Source organism: Microchirus variegatus (assembly GCF_963457635.1).
Source record: "Microchirus variegatus genome assembly, chromosome: 4".
Taxonomy (NCBI): Eukaryota; Metazoa; Chordata; class Actinopteri; order Pleuronectiformes; family Soleidae; genus Microchirus; species Microchirus variegatus.
In genome coordinates, this window is record NC_139805.1 from 16,428,033 (window position 1) to 16,445,727 (window position 17,695).

A 17,695-nucleotide genomic window follows, 5' to 3' on the forward strand; every position below is an offset into this window, starting at 1 on the left:
ATCCCTCTCTGGACCTGTGCTCCCTCCTCTTGAAAGAAACAGCACTGCGTAAGTGTGTGTGTGTGTGTGTGTGTGTGTGTGTGTGTGTGTGTGTATTGAGTGTATTGGGGTGGAGGGGCTGCTCGAATCGTCCCACCTCCCTCTCTCTCTCTCCAAAGCCAAGACGCTCCAAAGTTGTGGAGCGCACCGCGGAGAACTCTCCAAAGAGTTTTCGAGCTTCAGGACTGAAAGGAGTCAGGAAACGTTTGAGAAACAGCACGACTTAAAAAGAAGAAGAAAAAAAAGTGAACTGAGCATCGGAAAGGACAAGCAAAAAAAAAAAGGCGGAATGGTCCTCCAGCCGAGCCGCACATGTGAGCCCAGAGGCCACCGGTAACCACTTTCTTTTATTTATTAATTTCAAAAGAGACGGAGGGGAAGGTCAGCGAGCAGAGAGAGCGTCAAGGACAGAGAGCAAACTCGTGAGGGAGCGGACTGTCTGTCACCTCGACACGATGGTGCGTCGATGGCAGCGATTCAGCTGGATTCTCCTCCTCCTGAGCGCACTCGCGCACACTGCGGCACCCTGGAGCGCAGATCAGCGGCCGCACAGACCGAGGCAGTGCGACGCACCGACGTCTGTGAGTCTTGTTTTGGGGGGAAAACTTAATCGAGCCGCCTGGGACATTATCTACTTAACTTATACAGACAAGAAAAACACACCACAGAACACACGTTATGGCCCTAATTAAATCCAACTAGTGACACTTGTTGTCCGCAAGTGTTTTGCGGCTGCTGCTGCTTCTGTAGTAAAAAAGTGGGTTTATTGTCATTATATTGAGGTTTTTGTCAATGATAATTCCAGAGGAATAGGCTTATTTACCTGTATAGAGAGGGAACTATTGCTTTTCTTATTTATTGTATTTAATATTAAGATAATTGATTTATTATATTTATGTAATCATTTTTAATAATAATAATAAAAAAAAATAATGTGAAGTGAAATGTTTTAGGATTGATGTTTGCCAAAATAAAACATAATTACTGCTTGTAATAATAATAATGATGATGATAACAATAATAATAATAATGCGTTTTCTGTATTAACATTAATTTAAGACACGATTCAGTCCTAAACTAAACTTCCATTAAAATGATTAGAGCCATGGAAATAAAAGAAATCGTTTGCACGCGCCACATTTGTGGCTGTTTATGTGACAAACGCAAGTGTGTGTGTGTGTGTGTGTGTGTGGCTTTCATTATGCTCCAGCTCAATTATAACATGTCTGCCTCCCACTGTGGATGCACGTGATGATAGAGAGGGAAAGTTAATCAAATTCAGTGCAAACATCTTACCCAACACAAGGGGGTGAGATTAATCACAGCATTAAAGAATATTAAGCTCTGCAGTGGAAGCTTTTACTGAAAAAAAAAAAAAATACACTTGCGGTTCTGTCCATGAGTGTGAACGTTATTACGGTTGTCATTAGGAGTCGTTTAAAGATGACATGTCTTTGTTTCATTAGTGCATAATGTCTACAGGCAGAACACGGATCTGTTGTCTGGGATCACAGAGAGCTTTCGTGCTTCTTTGCTTCATGTGATTTGTAATGCGTCAGTACAGTGGTCTCTGTTTTCTGTTAAGAGTCATTTTCCCCCCTTTTAAAGACGTCTGTAGAACAAAACCCTGCAGCTCAGCAACAGAAGAAGGAAATCTCGTCTCTCCTCAGGACTCTTTCACTTTCCATGTCCAAAAAGCCTGCATTTATGAGTCGGCCTTTAAGGGAACATGTGTTCATCAAGAACTGGCAAAAAAGACAATATATTCTTTTTTCTTTTTTAAAAAGGAGATGATGTATGCCCTGTGAAATTTGAATTAAAAGAATCAACCTAATCTGCAAAGGTTAAAAACACATCTCTGAAATTAAATATAGCACTTTACTTTTATTTAGTCTGTGCCAGAAAATGCTGTATATGTTCAAAGCAGATAATTGCGGCGATAAGAGAACATCCATATAGGACGACTGAAAAGTTTCATATGGCAAAGGCAGTGGGAAATATAATTGGAACACGGCTGAAGGAAATCTTGACTAAACTCTTGAAGTAAACATTTACTAAGAATAACTTTATTTTGCATTAATGGGTTTCATCCCTCAAATGCCTGATTACACTGTGTCTCGGAAGCCAGAGGTTTGATATTGTTTATGAAAGCAAATTCTTTTTTCTTTTTCCATCTTTGCATAATGCCAGCGCCAATGTCACGTGCACATTTTCAGAGTGCTTAACAAGAAGCATATTTTAAATGCAACGGGGCCGTGTGCTCGTTTAAAGTGGCTGTGATTATTTCATTTCCATTGTGACATTGTTTTGTACGATGATAACCACAATTGACAAACACTTCCTGTAATATAAACCACCCAAGACTAAAATTGTGGCGTACTTAAGACTGTCAGCAACACAGCTCTGTGTCTTGTGTTAAAAAAAAAAGTCACAAACAAAAGTATCACAGCGGGGTTACAGCGCAGGGCAGGTTTCTTTCAGCTTTTTGGGTTTTATGAGCTCCACTGCAGTATACAATATTTGCACTGCAGCCTTCGAAATGTTTCCCAGGCCAAACCAGGCTTTGGCAACGGAGGTATGTACCTCAACAATACATGGGGGCAAGATTTCCAAAAACTTTTTTCAGTTTTTGGAAATATCAGCTTTTGTGGCCGTTCACATGAAAAATATTTTTTTTTGCCATGTTATCTTCTCCTCTCCTTGAGGTTGGAGATTGTTCAGTTTGTTCGCCTTATCATATCTTTTATTTTCTTTCCTTAGACCGGGGTTTCTCACTCCTGGTCCTGGGGAGCCACTGTTTCCCTGCTCAAACACACCTGATTCATGTGGTCAGCTCGTCAGTAAGCTCTGCTGAAGCCTGATAAGGACCTATTTATTTGAATCAGGTGTGATGAAGCAGGGAAACACCCAGGACCAGGAGTGAGAAACCCTGTCTTAAACCCTCTGGCTTGGTTGATTCTGTTTCTGTGAGTGTATACATTTGAATGAATACTCGTTCAAATAAAGCTTTATTTAAAAAGGAAGTTGCTTTATGCCCATGCTTAACATCCTCTTCTCTATTTCTTGGTGTAGCAGTGTTACAGCGCCACATACAGGCCTGGCATATGTACTTAAGTGTTTACAAAGTCATGCTTACGGAATAACATTTTTTTTTGTCCTGTTTCTGTGTGTATTAGTCCTTGTATAACGTGGTGATCAGATTTAATTTAACTTCCTATCTTTTGTTTTCTTTCCCTCTTCCACAGCAAAGCGACATGAACTCCTTCCTGTGGAAAGTTAAGCGTCCCGCTCCTCATCCGCCCTCTTACTTGTTCGGTACCATCCACGTGCCCTACACACGGGTCTGGGACTTTATTCCCAACAGCACCAAGCGAGCTTTTCATAGCAGCCCCAATGTTTTCTTTGAGCTGGACTTGACCGACCCTCTGACCATCTCTAAGCTGACGAGCTGCCAGCTACTTCCCCACGGGGAGAACCTGCAGACACTTCTACCTCGGGACTTGTACCGTCGCCTCAAACGTCACTTGGACTACGTCAAACACATGATGCCTTACTGGATGACTGCTGACCAGCGTGGCCGCGGCCTGTATGCTGACTACCTGTTCAATGCCATCGCGGGGAACTGGGAGAGGAAAAGACCCGTGTGGGTGATGCTGATGGTGAACTCACTGACAGAATGGGACGTCCGGTCCAGGGGGACACCTGTGCTGGACCTGTTCTTGGCTCAAGAAGCTGAGAGGATGGGAAAGAGAACCGGCGCAGTGGAGCGGGTGGAGGAGCAGTGTCACCCCCTTAACGGGCTCAACTTCTCTCAGGTAAGCGGGGGTAATACAAATGTATGTTCTCTTCTCATTTTTGCATGTGTGTGTACACAGCTGGAATAACAGGAGTCATTGGAAAAGCAAGTCAAGCCTAGAGGGGCCATAAAAAAATCCCAGGATTGTATATCCTGTGTCCTTCTACTTGTAACAAAGTAGTTTCGAAGAGAAACAAGCTAAGCTCTGTAATCCACTGTAAAAACCGAGTGCATGTGCACAGATTTTGGGCGTTGCACCGCCTTTGAAAGAAATGTGGGGAAATACAATATGAGGAGAAACAAGGTGATTAAAACCTGCCTTCTGCAGACAGCTTTACTGTCATGGATGTCCCTCCACCTCACTAAAGAAACACGTTAAACAGCCGAATCTGAGCAACATGTGTCCAGAAAAGATAAGAGAAGCAGAGACGAGCAGAGGGTTTTCTCTTTCATTCATGTAGCAGACTGAGTGTCTGGCGCTCTGTGGTAACACACCACTCTCACTGTAATCAGAGAATGAATGATGGACAAAATAAGCAAATTGCTTGATGAGCAAAGCATGTGGGATTGCGTCCACGTTTTGTATTGCGTGTCATGATGGAGATGTACATCTATCAGAAAATATGAGTCAGTTACAGGTCACCTGCAGTATCACAGAGACTGAAGACTCAGACTGTCTTTCACAAATTGGACGGAGCATCCTCATCACAGAAGTGCTCTCTTCAAATATGACCTTTCATCCACATTAGGGAGGAAAACATCTCAGCGCGTATGCGTGTATTCATAACTGAACCCATGTGCTCTGCGTGCACAGCACAGCACGCCACACGCGACAGCACACCGTACGTGTGCAAAACTCCATACATGCACATTGGCGATGCACTGCAACAGAATCTGCGAAGGCCTGCAGCTTTCATGTGACGGGTCAGAGGCCTCTGGGGCTAATTTGAGAGGCAGTGGGCTCATAGCCTCTCCTTTTTCATCAACACCTCCTAACTACACTGTCAAAGTTGCACTGCATGCCCTGCACATGCCTGAGAGCTTTACTGCCCCTAGAAATAAGCTCACTGTAAGGTACACTGGGCTTCTCCGTAATGACGGAGACAAGTGGTGATGTTGTCAGGAAGGCTTTGCAGTTTCTGAAGTCTGTCATTTTCTGTGCCAATGCCATATTCTTTTTTTTATTTTGGTGTCCAATTTCAGAAAACTGTGTTTATGTCCCTGAAGTTACGTCAGTTTGAGTTTGGATCCTTATAATGATCTATTGTCCTTCAGTGGAAAGCTCAGAATACACTCTCATGCACTCAGTTCACAGTGGACAGTTAAACCTTTAAAGACAGGTGCTCAAATTCAGATAAGAGTTTTTACTGCCATGGAAATTGTAGTCAGAATTGGATCACGGATAACTTGGAAATTCACCTCTCCGCAGCATGAGCGTTGCTGCACGGAGCTTTCAACTCCCCCTCAGTTCCAGATATGTATGAGAACAGTTCCTGAAGCTGAACAGAAAATGACATGGAAACCATTATTCTCAATTATAATAATTTGTGATTTAATCTGAACACTATGGTTGATTGGATCCCACTACGCTTCACTGAAACAACGATGAGGTCACAGGAGGATGGATGGACAAGATGTCAAAAAGACACCCGCGTGGGTGGGAATCAGTAGAAAGGAAAGTGAGACACCAGAGACAGAGACAGTGACCAGAGAGCAGGGAAAGTGTAAAGACCGTCTTGGGCTTGAAAATGCAGGGAGACTGATGTACATTGTCTGCCCACTAACGCTAATCCGAAACATGAGTAATTCTTAAAAGGAGAGTTGGGAAAAGGTCCAGACATATCTGGCCCACATATTATTTGTTCTCGATGAAAAGTACTGTTACTCTGCTCTGAGAAACATAGACGCCCTTGATTTATCATCTATTGCGATGTCGTCATAAGCACCTGTGGAAGGAGACCGGCGGTCATGTGCTGGTTTGTCACGCGAGGACCTGTGACCTCACAGGATGTTGTTTCTGGATAAAAAGTCGGTGCAGCAAATAAATCAACCTCTGAGAGGTGGAAGGTAGAGGTTTTTTTTTTGTAGTGGTGATAGTGTAGGAGGAATAAGGAGTGTGCCAGAGCTCTTTTTTAGACCTTTAATGAGAAGCTCTGTCTGTCTGAGACCTCTCTACAATCTCTATAATCTGTAATGTCTGATGACAGAGATGTGTGGATGTCTCTGTGTGAGGGAGTTCAGAAGCAGTGGAAACAAAGGCGGGCCATGATGCACGGGTGCATGGTTCTTCTCCAGTTCTGTAGACGTTGATGTAGGTTGACAGCCGGCTTGTACCAAAAAATCTTTGTGAATGCACATAGTTGGAGGTCAATGGGTGCTCACTGGGTGCAAGCTCTACAACCAAAGGAATCCATATAAGTGATTATACTTCCTTTTACCACAAGGGGTAATTGCTAAATTACCATTACTTATCAAGTAAATGTATGTGTGTGTCAGTGACCCAAAAGAACCTCTGCTAAAATGTGTCTCAGCAGTATCAGCATCACAGTGGTGCAGCAGAGTGCTATTATAGTATGCATGTTATCACAGTATCAAACAGTTGTGGCTTATTTCTACCTAGTTACTGTATATTGTTGGAGATAAGACGTGGACCAAAATGGCTTTAGTGCACATTTGCTTTTGGGGAAACATGAGGGTGGCTCCAGTCTGTGGGCCTCTCTCTCATTCTGACCAAATAAACACCCATATTTGTTTTCCCTGGGTCACATTGCAGCTGAGGCCACTGGCCCATGTCAGGGTAGAAATCACATCATATCAGTGGCGCCTGTCTCCTGGGCAGGGGTCAGGGGTCACGGTGGGAGGTGGTAGCAGAGCCACGGAGCAGCAGAGCGGTAAGGAGACTGGCAGTCTGATGGGGTCAGTCTGGGCACTGCTGAGAAGACACCCAAACTGATAGAGTGCTGGTCTCAACCACTGCTCAGGTTGGAGCCTCCATCAGCTCGGGATATTTTGTGATCAGACTTGCGTGAGAGAATCTGTGTGTCTGTGTGTGTTCTTGTATGGATATCTTTGTGAGCGCCAAAAACTTGTATACCTAAGTAAGTGAGGACATTTTGACTGGTCCTCACATTCTGACACCCCTAAAAATTTATTTTTCAAGGTTAAGACCTGGTTTTAGGGTTAGGGTTTAAGTTAGGGTTAGGGTTAGGTTTGAGGTTAGGCACTTAGTTGTGATGGTTAAGGTTAGGGTAAGGGGCTGGGGAATGCATTATGTCAATAAATGTTCTCACTATGAATGCTATACAAATGTGTGTGTGTTCCCGGTATTGCTCATGTTGTGAGGACCTAAATCTGTTTACACAGTTGCATTATGGGGGACACAAAGCAAGTCCTCCATAACATACATTATTACATTTTAAGTGAAGACATGTTGAATGGATGAGGTTAGGGTTAGGTTTAGGCCAGTGGTAGTAATGGTTAAGTTTTGATTACCTCTCCAGGAAATGAATATAAGTCATGGAAGCCAGACTGTGTGTCTGTGTGTTTGTGTGACATAAGTGAATCACGGTTCACCTCAGTGTTGCTCATAGACTCTTTATAAAAATGGACACAGTCTGCCAGTTTGAAGAGTAAATCTCAGTAGGACTTAAGGAGCAGTTAGTCACCAGGAGCCGACTCCACTGGTTGCAAAAACAACTCTGAATGAAAGTCAGTGGTAAAAATGAGCCTCCATTTCACTTGATTTATAACATCATGAAATAATTTTCCTGTGACGTTAAAGGTCTCAATCACTAGTTTATTTTAGAAGAAATGCAGAAGATAACGCACGGCACATATGAGTGGACATCTGTGTGATTGACAGCTGGTGTCCTCCAGTGTGTGCCTGTCTGGCTTCACCACAGGAGTTCATTTTGCGTCTGGAAGACCATTTTTATTTACAGTCTATGGTTTTGCCACCTCAGAGCAGACTAACTAAGGGTTTTTAATGATGGCAGCGTTGTGGATGACAGAATGTGGTTTCCTCTCACCAGGAGGGCCTCCTCCTCCTCCTCCTCCAGGTGAAAAGAAACCAGTTTCACTGACAGTCTGATGTGTCTATAATAATAAATGCTAATAATATAGCTTTCTGTCATGTTGACACTGCAGCCTTTGTGGTAACAGATGGGCACCTTCAGGCCTGCTGATGCAGCCAAAGAATCACAACAATGTTTGTCTTGATGATATAATAGTACGAAATATGATAACATCTAGCTTTTTCTACCATACTGTCTATATGAAGTCGTGTAATGAAAAGCACATGGAGTTGGAATACCCACCACTGAGTTTACACTTTGTGGTCATAAAGTGAAACTTATGTCTGTCTGGGCCAGAGACACTTTGGACCCACTGTTTCTGTTTCCCATACGTCAGTATTTTTAAGATATCCAGTTTGATTTGTGCTTGGTCAGATTGCACTTCATAAATTTCAAATCTCTGATTTTAAAACAATTTGAAATTAAAGTAAAAAAGTAAAAGTAAAATACAGCACGTATACAGTGGGAAAGTTTTTTCTCATGACATAGCAGTTATATATGTGATTTACAGTAAGCAGTAAGGCCGTGTTAGTGAACATCTCCACGGGGCTTGCGAAAGTTGCAACGAGAAAGAGCGGAAATTAAATCAAAATAAGATTCCCATGTGTTGCATCAAATCATGCAGAATACAGTGTGTTTCTTGGACCATGTTCACCTAAACAGGACATGTTTAAGGGAGGGATTAAGGAACATCCAACCTTACCGTATCCAAATATTTACATTTCATGATGGTGTGTGAGTTTGGGTTTGACGGGATTTCTTGGCCAAAGACTCTGACCGATGGAAAAGAGTCATTTGGTGTCTGCTCTTCTTTCCTCTGACCTCCTCATTCCATTTGGATTTCATTTCAGTTCTTCTTGCTCCCTATATTTCTCTCTGATGTGTCCCAAGGCCCTGCTTGTCTCATTGCTACGTAAGCCTTTGCTCCCCTGCACTCGTACACCCATAAACACACAGACATACATTCATGGGGAAAAAAAGGAGGTGGTAGAAGAAGAGGAGAAGGGGAGGAGGAGATTACCTTTAAAGTGTGTTGGTGATGTGTATCCCCTCTTTAAAGCATGACATGTGAGGGTGTTTCACATCTAAGCTATAATTACCTGCGCAAATATGTGGAAAACTGCGAGGCTATGTGTATCAGGTCGATCATCTGGTCCTGTCGGCAGGCAGACGGCAGTCCCACCGTTGCACTAATGACTTAATAGGCCCCTTAATGACCAAATAGCCCGCTGCCATCCAGAAGCACTTAGACAATTATGTGCTGGCCAGAACACTGCAGACTGAGATGGAGATGGAGGGACGCAGAGAGGCAGATATGGATGTTGAGAAAACAGAGCCACTGTGCACTTGACAACTCCATAAATAAAATATCAATACCAATTAATTTGTCTTAGTTCATATTTCGAGGAAAAAAGGGAGAAAAAAAAGTGCTTGTGCTTTAAGCTATGATTGAGTTTGATAACAGGCAGCAGACAAATGCAAGAATAATGTGTGGCTATAAATATTGTTCCATTTAAAGTAAGTGCCACAATGTCAGTGTTTTCTTAAATGGAAAAACGAAGTCAACCCCACTTTCACCACGCATTTAGTTGAAATTAAAGGTGACAGGTTCAACTAACTAACAAGGGAGTCTATTTTTAAGGTTGCTTTTTCTTTATTTAGCTTTTTAAATCAACAGTGACACGTTAACTTTCTCCTCTAGGCTCCTCTATAAACTCCTCACAATACTGTATCTTCACAAAGGTCTCATCTCTCATTCCTCTCGAGTACCTGAGAGACCGTCCGTAATGACTCCACCACATTGTCACTGAACTGTGTGCCGCTGAAGCACTGAGTAAATCGTGACAGGGGCTGTGTAGGCCATTATTCCTTTTTTACCTCTCACATACACAATTTTACCTCTCACATTACATTTTTTCACCTCTCACATTTTTTACACATTACATGTGAGAGGTAAAACAATTGTATGTGAAAGGTAAAAGAGAGTATGTGAGAGGTAAAATTGTGAATGTGTGAGGAAAAGTGTGTATGTGAGAGGTAAAATTGTGTATGTGAGAGGTAAAAAAGGAATTATGGCCTACACAGCCCCTCATAGGTCAGAGTGCCCTTCCATACTTTAGTCTGTAATCTGTCCCTTTTTTCCTTCGCTACCGTTCTGCCTGTATTGTAACGGTCTCATGTCACTGTCGGTGCATCTGTACTTTGCTTCAAATGAGGAGCAGAGCAGCTCATACAGACACACACACACATACAGTACAAGATAATTCTATATGACATACATTATTTGCTCATCACAACAGGGGTTACTATAGTAAACTATAGTGCTGGAGGTTGTTTTCTATGGGAAGGCAGGTAGTTTCCAGGAAGGCATGGGGGTTAATCTCAGGTTGTGTTGGCCAGAGGCTGATTGATCACAGACAGGAATGTGACTGACTGATTTCCTCAGAGACCCACTCGGCCCCTCAGGAATGTTGTTGTCTTTAGGGACGGTGTTGTTTTATAACCTTTGTTTAACCAGGATAACCCTTCATCAAACCACGAGATCACTGTACACATCTGTGATGCTGCTGGAGTGTGTGCCATTCGCTAAATGCTCTCACCCATAATTATATTTCTCACCCAATTTTGACTTTAAATTGGGGCTGAAGTGCATTATCATCATTATCATCATTCATTATCAGTTTATAATGAATCTGCAGTCGTGATATTTTTACAGTTGGAAATGGAGCGTATAACCTTGAAATATCTATGATTTAGCTTTTGTGAAATAATTCCAAATGGTGACATACTTCATATGTAACTGCACTCCAACAACAACAACAAAAAAGAAATCTGGCTCACTCTCTCCACTAGTTGCCAATTGTGAAAATAAAACCTTTTTTTTTTGTGATGCTGCTGTGTTTAAGGTTTGGCAATAGATGACTTTCATGTTCCTGGTGGTTTCAGGTGTTGTTAATATTCAGTCATTGTAGCTGCAGCAGCAGGATGCAAGTACTTTTCCTCTGAGTCAGTGTTGTGTGCACAATGTAAATGTGTTTAAAGAAAGAAGCAGCAGGAGAATAAGCCAGCAGCCTGTGAATCAAATCAGCAGTTTTCCACAAAAACTGAGAGAACAGTGAAAGTAAAGGCTTAGAGCCAATATAAATATGAACGGTATTGTTTTTCTATTGCCATTAAATTATGCCCTCAAAGGAGAAAAAAAGAGTACATTTTAAATTTAAATTTAGGAGAATGATCATGAAAGAAATCAAAGCTTGCTGTTTCTGCAACCCTTGAAGTGAACAGGAGACTTTGACTGTGTCAAAGTGAAGTATTTTGGTTAATCTACTGAACCACTCTGACCCATGGCTCTATAACAATGTCACACTGTTTCCTTTGCCACTTGAATTTAAACAAATACAGTTTTAAGGGGCTATCTGAAAGACTATAGTTGTAATTTTGTCTTAAGAGCGAGGTCTCAATAATTCTTAGAGTGGGGTCATGCCCGAAAACAAGTCGTTTGTGCAGTGTCTCACCTGATCTCGTCAAAAAGCAGATGTGTATACAACTGTTCTGGATAGTGATATTGTTGAGAAATCCAACAAAAGAGGCTGAGCGCTCAGGAGAAGTGCCAACACTGGCCCCTTATTCAAATCTTCAACATTGCACTGATCACTGTGTGAAGTGGGGTTTGAATGATGGACTGTTGGTTTCAGTAAGGTGTCGACATTTTGCACAAGTTGCTTAACTGCACTACAGCTACAGCGAGAGCTTTGACTTCTGTCCACAACAGTTGTGTTTAAAGTCAGTGGAGAAATCACCGTAAATGCACAGTAGCCATAAATAACACCTTGTGTTAGTGCTAATAAACATGGGTTGTGAGACGGCGGTAGAAACCTGACAGTGCAGTGTATCAATATTATTACCCAGTGTGGGTGAAGATATAAACACTGCTCATACGCCAAGGCATGCAACTTGAACAACTCTCAGCGCTCCGAGATGAACTCAGCGTCCCAGTCTGCCAGTGGCATCAGCCAAACATACGACCACACCTCTCACACTCCGCTGGCCAACCGTCTATAGGCGCCAATAGAAAACAACTGTGTCCATGTGCATGCTTGTGTGTGTCTTCAACCAGGTTTTTCTGGGAATTAGGCAGCATTAGTGGAGCCCTCTCACTGAACCTGGTTTTAATGTGACCCATGCGGCTTCTCTACCCCTGCATGTCCACTTAACACACGACCCAGTGGACCACTTCAGCTCTGCTTACACTGCCCCTGCACCTCTCACATTTCTATACCCCTCCCCTTTCCAAAGAAACATACATGTACATGCTGAAATTTGAATTCAGTCAGTTGAAAATGCTTTTACTGTTTTTGCTTACTTATGCATTCATTGTCCACAGTCTTTTTTATCACATATAAGAAAGAGTAGATGGAAGGATTTTCACAATAAAAAAATCTGAAACCAAGGTGCACCTCTTGTAAAGGTCAAGATAGGCTCAGTATAACGGGGAACTTGATCACTGGTATTGCTTTTGGCCTCGTAAAACTCTTACTGTATGTCTCACTCATTCAGAAATATAGGTAGGATGAATCTGAAGAACTATCAGCAATGGCTGCCTTTCTGCTAAAGACTGTGTGGGCACGGTTTGGTCCCAAAGTCCCCGACCGTTGTGAAAACTGTCAGTTGCAGGTCTTGAAACAATGCTCCTCTCTTTACTTTACTAAACACCACATTATCATTTGTCCTACTTCCCCATGCGTAATCAGGCACACCAACAGCCTTTACACACCCCACCATAAAATGATCTCTTACCAGACGCAAGAGGAAAAAAACAGGGGCAGACAGATAAACCTGGATGGAGACAGGCAGGCAAGAAGCTAAGTGGGTAGACAGAGCGTGAAGTGCAGGAATAATGACTACTGGGCAAATGCACAGGCAGGAGAGGAGACAGACAGTGAGACACAGACAGGTGGGCAGCCAGGAAAGAAAGACGAGACAGCAGATGCACAGGGAAGCAGGAGACAGGCTGTGCTACCATTAATAAGACGTCAGACACATGTGCTGCAGTACCAGTGCACACAGTCTTATAGGGACTGATTACTCTGGAGATAAGTAAAAGCACGAACGCAGAATTTTGCAGGTCAGACTCGGCTGAGTCACCAATTTGAAAAATGCTACCATCTGTACAAACCTTCATTCTCCCATTACAGACATGTTCTCAGTCACCCTGACTCCTCGGTTCTCCTGTCTAGTTCCTCCAGTTCAAAGAAAGTGAAATGTAGCTGTCGATGCACAGCTCACTGACGCATTAAGCGTGTGTTCTTCAACACCACACCACCTTTTAATCTGGATTAAAACAGCAAAGTATCTGACTATTATATAAAATCTGCAGCCCAGCTAATCGCCTGGTTTGGAAACAGGCCTCATGGTTCTAAAGCCTTCATCAAAGTCATTCAGCCACCAGCGGTCAATACATTTGTTCTGCCACAGTGAGCACTCGGTAGCTCGCCTTTGTTTTACCTTTTTAAATTAGAGTTCCCACAGCTTTCTCTGATCCGGGAGCTGGTTGCCCCATCCTTGCCCTCTGGATGACCCCATCCCTCCAGCTACAGCCCCAATACCTCATTCACCCCCCACTCCTGTGCTGCTGAAAATTCCTGTTCCCCCTTAAGCCAGCAGCCAGTTGGTTCAGATGTAGTTTCCATAAGACGAGCCATTTAGTATGAATGGATGGAGATGTTTGTTTGTTTTATGCATACGTACTTTGTTTGACTGTATAGATATAGACACAGGGCACTGTTTCTATTGTCCTGTTTGACACAAAAGGCATAAGAAGAATGTTACAATTGGCTGACCTGCTGTTGACCGGATAAAGCCTTACAATGAAAAGAAAGTGAAAATCTGTGGATTAAGATTATGGGACAGGAACACGAATAGAGTAGAAAGAGCAGAATATACCCCTCATGCACGACACTCAGGCAAAATAGGAAAGAGAGACGGGGGAAAAAAAGCCCTACTTGGAAGAATAGTGGAGCGAGCAAAAGCAACAATAACACAGGAAATCTTTCACACTTTCCACTCAACAGTTTTCTCTGTGCCAAAATACAAAAGAAAAATAATAATCAAACAAAAAAAAAATCAAAGGTTGCTTCTATGAAGTTTATCTCCCTTTTCTTTTTTGGTTAGTGTGAGTTTTTTATCCCCCCGCTCGCTCACATCACGGTCAATTTCACCTGTCATTCAGCAGAGCAGTTTTTCCAACGCAGTGCCTCTACCTTTCCTAAGGCATACACTCTCTTGGCGTCCACTGGAACAGTTTAAATATAATATCAAACACATGGCAGAGTTTATGGAAGGTAAATGAGATGAGAAATCAAATTTACTTTAGAGAGTCCTCGTGGGACTGAGGTCTCCAAGGGGTGCTGTTGTTCAGGGAGAGCCTCGATGATGGGCAGCTGTGATTAAAGCCACAGACTGTGAATGGGACAGAGATGGAGGGAATCGGATAAATGACAGAGTCAGCATGAGTAGGAAAATAGGAGTGACAATTAAGGAGTGAACATGATGTAGAAGTTTAGAAAGAGGCACTCGCAGTGGGTGGTTTTCTGATTTTTCTTCTTCTTCTTTTTCATTCTCTCTTGTGGGTGTGCATCATGTGCCCGTGTGTAATTGGCCTGTGGTCACACCAGAGTTATGCAAACAGATTAGCAAGGAAACATGTCAGCCTGAGGGGTGGCTGGAGTGAATGTGTGTGTGTGTGTTGTGTGAATCACATTTGTGAAGTTGTGTGGGAAATGGTTTGATGGACTAAAACCTGCATTAAAAGTGAACCGGTGGGGCAGTTGACTTTGTCGCGGACAAATTTGTTGTGGTGGCTGCATTGGGAATGTCTACAGGTCATCGTTCTCAGGGCTGCCCACTTGTGAGAAAACCTCGGAGTGGGACTTTGTGGCGTGCGGAGCAAATGTAAGGCTGGCCCAGAACACCCACTACCTGTTGCACAAGTCTCAATGGGAGTTACAGAGAAGGGTACAATCATGCCATTTCCATTAATTGTATTGTTTAAAATATTGAGTTTAATCAAAAATCTAAAGGAAAGTGTGTTAAACATAGAATAAATCATGATGGGAGGCCAATTATTTTCCAGTTCCAAATTACTTCAGAGATACAGATTTGTCCACCTCTGCACAGGGACATTTCTTACTAACAGAAGATATGATCATTTAGAGCATGCTTTTTGGAAATGAGGATAAATAACTATCGTGGGTAAACATGTGCTTACTACAAAAAATATTAAAAATATAACTTGTGGTTGCATTGGGACTAAAAGTTGGACAATTTGGACTCCGTGAACTGTTTCCTGGCAATGGCTAATGGGATTTGTGATTCCTGTGAAGGTATTCAGAAACCCCAAAAAGTCATCATGAAAAAATAGGCAAATTAAATATTTACGACCGATATAAGGACAGCAGTCAACATTTGAATTGTAAAAACGTAACAGTCAGCCTTTAAATAAGAGAAAGTGTCTCGCTAGGATAAAATATAGCAGCGCTCTCAGCTAATGTTTGCTCTGGGAACAGACAGATGCTGCACAAGTGAACATTCCTGGAGCTGAGCTGAGGAGACAGACAATCAGAGAGTGTCAGAGAGAATAAGAGCCACGGAGACGTCTCGTGTACATACTGTACTGAGCGTTCAGATATGTGAGTTTAACTTGGCTCCAGAGAGTCAGTGTGTAATGCCCCTGTCAGCTCTGTGCCAGACCACCTGCCTTTACTAGTAAAAGCATCCCATAGTGAACCACCCAATGTGGATGGCAAACACATTTTACCCTGACATAGTTCAGCCCTCAAGTCTTTGTTTTGATTGCAGTGGACTAAAATCACTTTTTAAATGCATTTATGTTGCTATTCCTGCTGGCACATCAACTTTAAACTAAATATCTCTATAAAAAATGTTTTTTCACTTGTTAATAATGATTTAATAACATATGAATTCATTAATGTGTCTGTTTTCTGCTTTGTTTTGATAAAAGTAACACAAGTAACAAGAAATGTGTAGTATATTACAGTAGTACATTTTAATTACGAGTACTCTTGTATTAAGTATTGTATTAACCCTATTAATGAATGAATGATCATGGACTGAATGATGCTCGCAAGTCAATAGTAAAAATTAACTATCATTCAATTTTGGATTATTACTAAATTTACAATTAGCAAAGTTATACTTATGGCTCATAACTAATTAAGATTATAATCAAGCCCTTTACAACCTGTAATAAGTGTACCCTGTTGCAAAGAAACTCTGTTTTCCCGCTTTTATGGAAAAAAGGACATTTTAATTCCAGAACTGGAATCACATACATGCAGTATTTCTATTCCTTTTTCAAAGGGAAATGAGCGGTCCTACATTCAGTTTGTAAATAACCTCTAAGTAGAGGTTTTGGCTGCTGAATTAATTGCAGAATTTGACTTTGTTGCAGCAAAGGGCCACACAAGGATGTTTCTTTGCCTCTGGTCCTTGATGGAGATGGCCCCCCATGTCTGGTGTCATGCTGCAACATTGCAGAATATGATACTATTAAAATCATGGACTGGGAACTAGTGTGAGCCAAGCAATGTTCTGGATCAACTTATAAAGAAAAATCCTGTTTTTGACAGATTCTTCTGCTGCCGATTCTGTCAGGTTATAGTGTCAATGCCTCAGGCGGCTGACAGAAGCCCAGCAGACATGCAGGACTTTGTTGACAGGCAAAACACAGATCTTTGTGTAATGGAAACACACAAGTCTATTTTATCTGATTGCCAAAGTACAAAGGGGAGAGTTCATGAGGTACACCGAGCAAGACAGACAAGTTGAAGAGGCCAGGCCTCCTAAAAAGCCTCTGTAGTTAGCTGTGGTGATAGCACTTGAAAGCAGTGAGAATGGCTTTTTAATGCCCACTAACAGCCGGCGTAGTTAGTGATGGGAGGGATGGATAAAGCAATACGCTGAATGATAGATGAACTGGGGAAAAATATGAGATTGATGACAATATTTGGACAAGCGGTCCCAGATGACATAACTGCAACACCACTGCCCTCACTACAGGCTCTTCATGGCAGCAGGACTCAAGTAGGCACAGAGATCTGCACTGTTCTGAATCCCAACTATAACGGCTGTGGTCTTTTATTTTCTGACTCCAGACTCATTCATTTTGTCGTCTCAATGTTTTCCTTGAAGTTTTGTTATCCTGCCTAAGACTGACACAAATTAAGTCTCAGCTATGTGGAAATCACAGAGGTAATTGCCATCATTGCTTCAGTCTCCAGCTGGCTACTGATTATACACTGACTCAAATGGGAATTAAATGCTTTGGAGAAACGCTATCCAATACAAGTATTATAATAAAAAGAATCCAATGTACTATCAATAACGAAGCCTGACAAATGTGCACGCCATTGCGGAAATACTCCGCAAGGAAGACTCGCCTTCATCTTGACTTGGACTTCACTGCTTGTTTCGGTCTCATCTTGCTCTTGATCATCAAGTAAAACACTGATTTACTGAGTTTGACTTCAGCCGCCTCAAGAGAAAAGTCATTCAGCTCAGCATGAAGCATTTAAAGCTGAGTTAATGTGTCTGTCAGCAAAGTTAGAGAAGTTATCAGAAGATAACTGAGTTCAGTCAGTAGCCTTTGAACATTAGTGACTTGAACAACTGAGGGCAAAATCCCCCATGAAGCTCTGCATCTGTGTGCTTCTATCAACTGCTGCTGCTATTTGTGCTCCTGTGTACATGAGTAGATGACTGTGGAGTC

General features: G+C 42.2%; 1 protein-coding gene across 1 annotated transcript in view; it reads left to right on the forward strand.

Annotated features, from left to right (window-relative positions):
* Positions 1-494: 494 nt before the first annotated feature.
* trabd2b (TraB domain containing 2B) overlaps positions 495-17,695 on the forward strand; it is a gene marked incomplete at both ends in the record, with an annotated part of 65,308 nt that continues 48,107 nt past the window's right edge. The window contains 2 exons of the mRNA XM_083888186.1: positions 495-620; positions 3,285-3,854. Coding sequence (XP_083744312.1) covers positions 495-620; positions 3,285-3,854 — 696 coding nt within the window. The remainder of the gene's footprint in view (positions 621-3,284; positions 3,855-17,695) is intronic.